Raw genomic sequence first — 11,732 nt, forward strand, 5'->3', positions numbered from 1 at the left:
AGAGCGAGTGTAGCGAGGCGCGTGAGTGTACGTCACGCGGACACGCACACACGCGCGCGCGCGCGTGTATAATGACACGGCGAAGGCGGCGCCGCACGTTTCGCATTATGATTTCAGCGCTTTGCTTTTAATTAAAATGCAAATCTATCGCGGCGGAGGAGCGAGCGAGCGAGCGAGCGAGAGAGAGATCGGGAGGTAAGACGGATTACGTCTGGGGGCGCTACGACAAACACCGGAATATGATTAATTCAACGCAACCCCATCCTGGGACACCGACGCCACCACCGTCACCGCGTCCCTTTCGTCCACCCTGCCCGTCTCTCTCTCTCTCTCTCTCTCTCTCTCTCTCTCTGTCTCTCTGTCTCGTCTCTATCGTCATCCCTTAACTCGACGTATATCTCCTTCTTCCCTCCGACTACCTTTCATCACCCCACGTGACCTCTTCGACCAGTTTCCACGAACGACACGTACGGCTTTTACGTCTATCTGTAACTCCTCACTTTCCTTCCCCCAACGACATCAACATCGTTCATTTTCCGCTGTGCAAATACGCCAACGAGAACCGTGGAAATCGTGTCAGGCATATTGACATTAGATTCCGGAACATCTCTCGGGAGAGATATACTTGGGAGAATATTTTTTTCGGGACATACGATCTCGATGCCATCTAATTTCCGTTTCGTTCTTAAATCGCGCAAACGAAGATTCGATCCCTCCCCTTCCTCTCCTCTTTGATTAATTTATATCCGCTCCTCCATCTTCTCTCGTTACATCTTTTTTTTTCCTCCGCACGCGCGCGATTTTAGGTACAAATTAACTCCGCTCCTCCCGCGCTGACATCTCTTTTTTAATCAGCGACATCAAAGGCTCCTCATTCTCGGTGCGTTCGGCAACGGTCGAATCGCGCCGCTGCCGAGAGATGAGACGAAACGAGGACTCTTAATCAAGCGTGTCCTCTCTCGCAGATGCCTCGCGATTATGCAATTTTTTCCACGACGCGAATCTTGACACGTTTCTCCTTTCGTTTCCCTTTTGATTTGCGATATTCCGAGGCCGAGGCTCGGGCTTTCTTTTCTATTTTTTGTCGTAACCGCCTTTTGTTTTGTGCTCCACAGGTCCGGGACGGTTTGGGAAAACTGCCGAGCTGCCTACGAAGATATTGTCAAACATCTCGAAAGGTAGGACATCCAAACCGTATTTAAAAATGAAAAAAAAAAAAAAGAGGGAAAAATTGTACCGGATCGTGGCTCGCGTTTTTACGCAGAAATTCCGACATGCGTGCGTTTCGACGTGCGAGAGGATACGCGCAACGCCGTTCACCCGTGAACCCGTAATTCTCGATTAGCCGGAAAAATCGCGCTACATCACCGACGCCAAAAATACAAAACGCAGCGGAGCGGGCTCGATGACGCCGGCGGCCTAGGCCGCCGCTGCACTTCCCGATAAATCAGTATTATCGGGGAACGGTATCGAGTTTCCGGTCGCGCGACAAGTTGAGTCCAGGCCTGACGTAGTAATGCCAACATGATTTGTATGGTGCGAGAGCTCGTAACGCCCCCCCCCCCCTTCCTCTTTGCGCCCCCGCCACGCCATTCCATCCCTCGCCTATCCGCCGCAAAATCCATCCACCGCGACCTGCGTTTCATCCGATACCAACACACAGCCACTGTCGTGGCCGGAGAGCCGAGTCGCACCGAGGTTTCCGCGTGATCCTAACCACTTGTCACTTCACGGCACGCAGATCATCGTCGCGACGTGCCCGTCCATCATTCGGGGATTAAATCATTCGAGCGCTTGTGAAATACTCGCGCCCGCCGAGAGCCGTCGCTTCGAAAGGGTTGATTTCGGGAAGGGAATTTCGAGCGCCTCCCTGCATCCTCCTCCCCCCTCGTCAGCCTCGGCGGAGAGGGTGCGAAACAGCGTGCTCTGTTATATTATCGTACTGCTTCGCGTTGAATTCAGTGTCTCGTACTTTCGTTTCGTGCGATACGAAAAGTTGAAGCGATACGAGGGAGACGAGGTCAACACCAAACGAACGGACCAAGCATGCCGAAATCTTTAATTTTACCCTCGCTCGTAGGAGGATACAGATGCGAGAGGGAGGAGTCGGTCCTCGCGACTCCACGCGACGAGCGGCAGAGAGCCGTTAATATGAGGGGGTGAAAATCGACACTTGGCCGTCCGAAACGTAATTTCCAATTCAAAGGCAATGACCACTGGTCGAGCCCCGCCGCCGACCACTCACTCCGCGGTCCCCGCGCGCGCTTCCCCACTTCGACCGTACGCCACCCTTTCTCTTTCTCTCTCTCGTTCTATTTGCTTTACCGTCGACCCCACCGTCGACTTCGTCAACCGGACAAACGCGTATTGTGATTTCAGCCTTTGACTGGTGGCCGTTCGATGGATATCGCAGGGGGTGGTAAATGGGCACGAGGCCACGGGGAGCGGATGCGGGGGCGTCGGCGGCCGCGACGGCGGGAAAGGGGGGCGGGCATGAGGGGCCGTGAAACGGACCGAAGCAGCGAGAGCGACGGGGGTGGTTTGCTGTGGAAGGGCGGCGGACCGGCGAGCACACCGTGAATATTCATGGCGGAGAACCCTAGACGAATTCGGACTTGTTGCGACTGACACTGATGTAAACCTTTGTTTATCCTGCGTGGCCCGCGCGCTCGTTCGTTCCCTCGAGATACGTGCGAGAGCAGCCGCGCAGCCGAGGGCGATCCTCGAGTATTTAACTGCGAGTTAAATTCTGATTAATCGACGGCACCGGCTTTATTAATTGTTTGTCCTCTTTTGATTTTACAAGCACACGAAACGCAGCCGGAACGACCGAAGACCGCGTTACTCCTTCTGTCGCCTCTGGTTCGTTCTCCCTCGCCGGTTTCACCGTCGTGTTTTAATCTCGATGATTTGTTCTCGCTAATCCATTTGATTTACTCGGAGGAAAACTCCGATTTCCCCTTAAGTCTATCCGCCAGTTTGGTCAATTAAATCTCATTAATCTAACGGCACAGTAAGTTCGTCTATATGGTTCTTCTATACGGGAGATAAGATTTATGAGAAAGTATTTTTTATCCAAAAATATAATCAACTTTTCGTTTGACGCAAGATAAAGGCTCGTAGCTGCAAATTTTTATTTAAATTTAAACTTTTTACAATTTTCATTTGTCGTAATTGCATGTATCATTCTCTTCGTCACGAGTAATAGCTATAAAAGTGAATTTCGGATATATATGACTGACGGATAAGCAGTCGTTACGAGCGGATGAAGGCGGAGTTGCGGAGTTGCCGGTCGACCCTCGGCGTACTGCGGCGGCGGCTCCGCGCGCGTTATGAAGTAAGTAATATTAATGGTTCCTCGCGCAGTCAGAATGTTCGATATCAATGCGCTAATGTCGGCTTCCTGGCTTTAAAACTACCCAGTCATTCCGGCATAATTCAGGCGCGCATTGTCTGTCGCCGTCCGACTATCATCCGCCGTCAGTTTCTCGCTGAGTTCCTTATCGTCGGCATCCCCTTACGCGCTGCCTCCGCATCTCCACACCGGTCCTTCCTCCCTCCCTTCCTTCCTCATCTCTTCGTCTCCCCGTCTTTCGTCCGTCATCTCACTTCGACCAGTCCCGGACTTGGGAGCCACCCTCCTCGTCGTACTGTCGCGATGTCATTAATTACGGCGACGACGACGGCGACGACGTCCTATCGTCCAGGACATCTGCTGGAAAATAATATTCATAAAGTTGAGCCTCGTCGTTACGATCGACTCTTTCTGCTTCCACTTTCTCTCTCTCTCTCTCTCTCTCTCTCTCTCTTCTCTCTCTCTCTTTACCTCATTTGATTTTGCTTCTCGTTTCTTCGTCGTTTTCGTTGTCCCTCTCGCTAACGGGATGACGTCGCCCATTTACATTTACGGTCGTGATTTCGTGGTTGCCGAGACCACGTCCTCAAAGAAAAGTGTTCGTTTTGTGTCGACGGATACAAAACGAACACGTGGAACGCGTCGTAAGATATTTCATTTCTTCCTACTTTGATAACCACACGCGATTACTGCCGACATTGACGTCGAGTTGTATCACGAGAATACCACGCGCGATCAATATTATCATAATCATTTAATATAATACTTAGTTTAATGTACGATTTGTTTCAATTTGATGTGCGTTTTATCGATTCGATTAAAAAGAAGACAAAGAGATACAGTTTTTATAGAATGCGCGAAATGTATACTAATATTATCAAACATTTGATACAAATATCTAAATAAATTGAAATTTTATTATTTAGCAATGACATGCACGTTAATTTTGAAATATATCTTATTCTTCTAATTTATTACGAAGATCGAAGCATTAACTAATTATGACACTTTCAAGAGCAAGACACTTAATAATGAAGTATACGCTATTTTTCGTAAATTATATGAAAATAAAATTCATATTTATCACGTTACCGCGAATAAGCGTAGGCTGAAAAATACTCGGATGCAGGAACTGTCAAACGATTGTCTTCACGTTTATTTCGCGGCGCGACGAACGCGACGAAACGTTTAATTCGCCTCGGCGATAGCCGTTCCTCTCTTATGCCATCATAGGCGGCACGCTAATTGCGTTCAAACGAACTGTCAGTGCGCGTACAAGCACACGTGCACGTAGAACGATGCAAACACCTACGGAGGTAACTCTACTGTAACTACGAGCATCACATAGGGCTGCAGCGACGCGACGTGCGTGCAAATACGCGCATTGTGATTAATACTGTTTACGCGGTAACCGGTCCAGGGTCGGAGCTGTCAGCATCCCGCAACGAGGATCCCATAATTACGCGATGTGCCGCGACGCGACGTTTTCCGCCTTGTCCGCTTAATCGCGCATATCAACGTGAATTTCACTATCAGAGATTATCTCGATTGTTCCTGGCACTTATATACGTGCTAGATTTTTTTATTTATGTTTTATTGTTGCGATTGATCATTGGTTAATTATTACGATGTATTAATGTTATTATCATGTATTAGTATGATGATTGTTTCGCCAATTATATCATTTCTTGTTTAAAAATATATAATTCGAGCACGTACATGCGATTAAAATGCCGTCTGCTAATGATGGAGCTCGTTCTTGCGTCTCAATATGTATTCATAGATGAAAGACTTGATCCGAGTAAGATCGCAAGATGGCAAATTGCCGAGTAAAATTAAGTATACGCGAAAATCGTTGCGCGATTATCCCAGCGTTGACAAAGAGCGTATTAGTCACGCTATCACTCTCGTTTTCTCGTCTCTCCTCTTCGGAGCTATACCGTTCTTCTATTTCTCCTTTGGATTCCACCCTGTAATTTCCCGACATAATTTTCACGTGTAATTGCCAGTATACGCGCGCGTTCGTCCGGGCAATTACTTGGATATTTAAAGAAACGTGATCTCTGTGCACTTCGCGCTCGAGAAAGAGAGACAGAGGATGCTCGATCGGCGTTAGGGTCACCCTAATTTCACGAAAGCGGTTCGAACCCTGCTCGCGCGCAGCAGGCAGGTATAAAATCCATCGCCGATCGCTTATGAATTCCACGTCTGGTCACCTTCGATCGTTCTACCGATTATGCTAACGTTCCCGTGACCTAATCCCAACAACAATCTAGACGACAATTAGCCCGGCGATTTTTTGCGCGCGGCGCATCTCTTCTTTCCTCGCGTGATTCCGAGGAGGATCTCGCACGGAAATCTCGGCGCGGACGGTCAGCCGAAAATATTCTCGATTCGCGACAACCGTACGGTTAAAACTCGCGTTCGGCGAATTTGATCGATCGGCGAGCCCTTCTTCCTCGAACCGATTATCGGTTGTCTATCGATGATGGCGCGCACTCTAAGGACGATGTAGGAACTATCGCGTTACATCACCATCCTGTTACTGTCGTGACCGAACGATCGTGTGATCCCGCATCCTCTGCGTGTGACGATAATGGGATCATCCCTCCACGGGATGCTCCACAATACCGCGTTCGCGATTGATTGCGACGCAGCACGAAAGGAATCGTCAATCGAGAGTGCGGAGCGAGAGAATGGAGTAACTTGGGACCGATTAATAGATACAGGGCGAATAATGAAAAGTATTATAAGAGCAGGCTCTGAGAAAAGGAGACGCAGCGCGAATTGAAAGAAAGAAGCATGCACTTGTAAATCTTCCGGCTTATAAACTTTTCCGACGAGCAAATACAAGCCGAAGTCGCGCCTTTCTAAGGAGAGACGATGACACGCCGCTCCCGAGGGGAATGCGAAGAAGGCAGGAAGCTGACCCGAGCGACATTTATTTTATCAACTCGGCTAAATTATTTATCGATCGAACGTGAATCATTTATCGTAGGAAGTGCCGTGACGTTGTTTGTCCAAAAAGATAATCAATCTCTAAGTGCGTTCTAAGAACGCCAATTTGCTTTTGCATGCAAATACTTTGCTAATATTACGTAGTATTTCGCCAGAAAACGCAGGAATTTTAATGGAAGCACTAACAAATAATAAATAGATTATCCTTCGTAGAATATAACGATATAGTCTTTCGTGGAAAAGGTTTATTTTGACAGTCATTTACGTTGACGCGGATATAAGTGACGAGAATGATCGCGGCTTTGGTGCAAGCGTGGCGTTGCATTACGCAAGGGGTGGAGGAACTGCGACGACGGGTATTATGTAGGGTCGAAGGGAATCATCCGGGGAAGAGGGGCAGGTGTCATGTTGTGCCAACGTGCATTATTAGAACGTACGTCATCGGCCGGTAACGAGCCAAACCGAGCAAACTTTGGGACGTTGGCGACTTCAACGCGTTCTCGTTGTCGTCGTCGTTGTCGGCATCGTCGGCGCGGCCCGACAAAATGATGATTAATTAAAAACATAATTAGTCGCGTCGTTCGCAAACATGTCTTCGGATACTCCTACCGGACGCTAATGTACCGTGAAATTGTCATCCTTCTTAATATTTTTTTTCGCTCTTCGCTCTTGTCTCGTTAAGCCGCCGTCTTTCGTCGGATATTTTCTCAGCGGGACAGCGAGAGCTATTTGTGTCGCGGCATCGGTGGACTAACGAGCTTGCGATCATCGTCATGTAATTTGTGTCGAATGCGCGTAGATGAGGTTTCAAAACTTAGCCTGTCGCCTGTCGTGACATTTAAGAGAGACAGGTTTTTTTTTTATGTTTAGTTTAAATTCATTTGATTCGCGTTGAAAATATATTTAGCCCTTATCTACGCCGCTTCTCGTTTATATCAAACGCAAATCTTTTCACGCTTCATTGCACTTTGCGCGATTTGTATTTATATCCCGGGTTTGCACCCTATATAATCGGAATTTAATTACGACAATCGTCTACGCCGTGCGTCTTAATTAAGCGGAACAAATATCGATTTTAACGCTGCAATATCCTTGTCTTTACGCTGTTGCCGTCGTGTATACTTTGCGCGATATCGCGCGGTCGGCCAAGATATATTGTTATTAAATGGTTCCCCTTTGGCGCCGCGCGCGCACACACATGTCCGTATATTATGTAGCGCGATGCTCTAACACGGTCGGAATACGGATTTTCTCAAGATACTTGTGTATAACGGGAAGGGACAAGAAACTCGATACTCTTTTCTCGAATAAATCTCGTGGAGAAATTGTGGATGTCTGACGTAGATAAGAAACGAAGAAGCGCGTCCTTCAAACACGGAGGCGGCGATCCGAGAAGCGGTCAGCCCGGGCGGGTGGCGTACGCGAGGACGAACGTTCCTGCGGTTCCGCGGTGCTACCCATTCGCAGCCTCGGTTTCACTGGCACTTTTGGTAATGAACTAATATTTGCAGTGTCCGTCCCGCGCGGGCGAGCGTTTCCGTTCGCGCGCGTGTGCGCGTCCCTTACGTGCGTGCGTGCGTGCGTGCGTGCGTGTGCGTGTGCCCCGAGAACCGGACGCGGAGGTGGAGACGTGTGTGGACACAATCGTCGGCGTGTTATCAGCGACCCTTCCGTAAATACGCGCTTGGCCCCGCGGGGGTCAAACCAGACCTACCCCGCTACCCCTCGTCCCACCGTTTCCCGTCTCCTCCCTCGCGATGCACATGCACGCCGCCGCTTCCTGGCTCGAGAGCGAGAGCTGTTACGATATGCATATAGATCAAATAGCTTCGTGTGTGCTTTGCATTCCCGACGATTGCGTCGCCGAAATCAGATTCTTCTGCTTTCGTCGTCCACGTTCTCCCTTCCTTCGGGACAACCCCGCGCGCTCTTTGATCAGCGCGACGCTTTGCATGCGCGAAACGCGCGATGCATCGCGTTCTTTTGAGATGTCCGTTCCTTTGCCTCGGGGCGTCTGTAGTAAACTCACGAGAAAGGGACCTCCGTGAAATTAAAGTCCAATTGTATAAATCATTTTTTTTATTTTGATAAGAAAGCCTCCTTTGAATATTCCGATATTACTATTTCCGACATTAAATTGTGTCTAAATCTTTTTTTTTAAGATTGCGAAAGATTTTGAGAGTAAAGAAAAAACAGGGAAAGGATAGGAAAAGAAAGGGTGCGCCTTTTTCGCGCGTGGTACTTTCTGCCTGTGACAGCGCGATGTAAAGAGTAACGTAATTCTCTACCTCGGTGACAAACGAGCCGAAAGTGGCAGCCACGGTCACTCGACAAGAATAATCGTTTTCCAATTGAAATCCAATAGCAACTTGGCGTGTGGCTGCTGCTCGCGGCCGTCCCTGTTCCTTGCAGCCCACATTGATCAACGCTTCTAAAATGTTTTTGACATTGATTATGCGGAAGAGGATCGACTTGGAATACCTTTCCCTGCGCTGTCTACTTCCTCCACGAGAAAGATTCCCAATCACGCTCTCAGGAAGTACTCTCTTTCACCGTCGTCGCCGGCGCAAAAAGCCAACTTTTTCGAGAATTTAAATAATATCCTTTTATATTTTCGGGGTTGCTTCGCGCGCTGTACAAGTAGCAGGGACATCGCGCTCGTACGTTTGCGCGTACGTCGGCCGTCATAAATCCAGCCGGGCGTTACGGGAGAGAGAAAATCTACAATTCTAAAGCTTTCCATAAAACACTCGACAAAACGCTTCGCCCGCACTTTTCGAGTGGCCACCGAGCCCTCCATCGTCGCCTCTCCTCCTCCTCCTCCTCCTCCTCCTCCTCCTCGTACTTTTCCTCCTCCGCTTCTCCTCACGCCGCTCTCCCCGCTGCGCATGAATCTGTTGAAATATGTAAAACCGTGTAACCTCTTCAATTTACATAGCCGCGTTCTGCGTACGCAGAGTGGCCGCTCGTCGCGCTAATTGATAATTCCGCGTGCTTTACTCTCCTCTTTACATGATACTCGCTTCGGGCTAGAAAATTGCGCGAGCCAGTGCAAACAGTGTCGAATCTCGGCCACCGTCGAGATCGCCGACAAATGTTACCGTTCGTGTATCGCAATAAAAAAAATATCGCTCTCTATTTTCTCTCTCATGTTTCTCGAGGCTTTTACACAGAGACGATTACACGCAATCTGAATGTGGATCTAAGACTTCTCACGTTTACCTCTAGTAAACACATCTCGAGTCGAAGAAAATCTTTCAATCGCGCAAAACTCTCCGCAGCCGCTTCTTCTGCCCCGAGATTTAAGCGATCTTTTCCTCTCTTGGATACTCGCGAGAAATCCATTCGAGAAAAATAAGTTCGGTAGCGACGAATAGACGCAGGCCGACAGTGAGAAAAAGAGAGGCGGAGAACGAGAAGAAGAAGGAGACGAGATGATGATGATGAAGCAAATGCCTCGGACGTTGTCTCACGTGATAGACGTCCATCATCGGGTACGACGAAAGCCCAACATCGCGAGGCGACACATAAATATATACACGCTTGGACGCGCTGTGTTGATGCAACTATCATTTTTTCTCCTCTCTTCCCGTCGCCGGTAATCGCGGTCGCTCGCTTCGCTTTCGCTTCCACCACCGTCTCCTCCTCCTCCTCTTCTTCTCTTCATTTTTTTTTTCCCATCGCAACACCACGCGTGATCCACTGCGACGGCACGCCGTTGCCACTGGTATTTCGGAGCTCGCTGAACAAACAAGCGCCGATAAAAGTACCGGGAGTATATAGTACATCTGGAAGTAGGGATCATCAGTCACGACGCATCTGCGAAGCACTCTAGTTCTCTCTTCTGCCCTCTGCTTTTCTGTCCCCCTTTCTCTCTCTTTCTCTGTCTCTCTTTTTCTCTCGCATCCACCCACCGCGAGTGCTAAAAACCATTTGTCATCGCCAGCGTAAATATGCTCCCTGAGCGAAACGTGCATTCGACTTGCCTTCTCTCGCGAGAAATCGGAGGATTATTCTGATATTTTGACGCAGCCGCGTGAAATGTGATTTTAGAAGATTGTTGAATTTGTTGCGGGAAACGGATAACCCCGTTTCAAGAAATCCCTTCAAAGATAAATATGATTCCTTTACTATACATACAAAATTGCTTATCGTCGCGATAAATAATGACGAACCGATTCGTTCAGATGCTTATGAAATATGTCGATCTCGTAACGATAGAAAACAAAACACGAAGAAAAGCGTGGAAAAACGTGCTCGGCACGGTGCGCGGGGCTTATCTTTATTTAGTGTAACCACACGTTCGCGCGCGCTCGGGGGAGTACCTTAAAAAGTTCGTCTAATAAAACCCCAAGGCCATTTGTCAACGGGGGTGCGCAGCGCGCCCCGGGGGGGCCGCTGCTACAAAATGTATGTAAAACACATCCAGTCGACGCCGCGGCGCTCGTGAGGCCGTAACCGCTCGCGCGTCTGATGGGCCGACATCTAAAATAATAAAAGTTGCCTCCGTCATTTGTCAACGCTTCCTCTAAGGAGCGACACGGCGAGTCCCACCCGCCACCTCGTAATTTCGCGATGTCGCAGCTGCGAGCGCGTTTGCCGTCTCTCCCCCTCCCCTTCCCCCGTGTCTCCCAGTCTTCTTCTTCACCCTTGCAGAAAGACACTGTGTTACAACGATTTCGTGTTACGGCTCCCTTAATTTTACGAAGAGTCGTCTCTCCCTCGCGGAATAAGAATTTGAATGAAGCTCGCGCGAGCAGGCTTAATGCGATAACGCGCGCGACACGATGACATGAGCGTCGTAAAAAGCGTAAGCGAATGCCACTTATCTCCGGTTGATTGCTATCATTCAGGCGATATTCTAAAAATATTGTTTCTCGAATTCTTATCAGAATATATCCTCTCGTTGCATCTTCTTTTTATTTAATATTTATAATTATCCGTCTCTTTGAATCATATCGGACAATTATTTGCTCGAATTAAAAAAAAAAGTTAGAATATAAAAATTATGGCCGATCGTATACGCATACACAAACGAAGATCGAAACTTTGTACGGTCGCATTTTACGATAAACTTTGGCTTAATTAAAACACGCACATGAACGATTCCTGTGGAGAGAGTGGTTCCATAAGGAACGTCTCTCGCTGGTGCTTCGGATATCCGCGGAGATCCCAAGGTGATGCAAAACGAGGCGTTTCCGTACTTTATGCCCGTCCGCCTTAATCCTTCGAAGATGCGGAGCGAGAGAGAAGAGAACGGGCGCGATGTGGCCTTAAAGTGAAATAATAAATAAAATAATATATTCCGCGTTTCTCTCTCCCGTGCGTTGCCGACTCGCGGACGGGGCAATAATCTAGGAGAACAAATGTGCCAGACGACTTTTATGAAACGATCCGAAGGGGCCCCTCCCCCCCCCCC

The 11,732-nt window shown here is 48.6% G+C and overlaps 1 protein-coding gene across 6 annotated transcripts in view; it reads left to right on the forward strand.

Moving 5' to 3' along the window:
* The window catches only part of LOC115243135 (dachshund homolog 2), a 198,405-nt gene that overhangs the window by 96,590 nt on the left and 90,083 nt on the right, over positions 1–11,732 (forward strand). For all 6 annotated transcript variants that reach the window (XM_029819883.1, XM_029819878.1, XM_029819879.1 and 3 more), the window contains one exon: positions 1,116–1,178. In XM_029819883.1, the coding sequence (XP_029675743.1) occupies positions 1,116–1,178 (63 nt within the window). The remainder of the gene's footprint in view (positions 1–1,115; positions 1,179–11,732) is intronic.

The sequence above is a fragment of the Formica exsecta genome, unplaced genomic scaffold, assembly GCF_003651465.1.
Source record: "Formica exsecta isolate Colony F162 unplaced genomic scaffold, ASM365146v1 scaffold690, whole genome shotgun sequence".
In the NCBI taxonomy this organism is placed as follows: Eukaryota; Metazoa; Arthropoda; class Insecta; order Hymenoptera; family Formicidae; genus Formica; species Formica exsecta.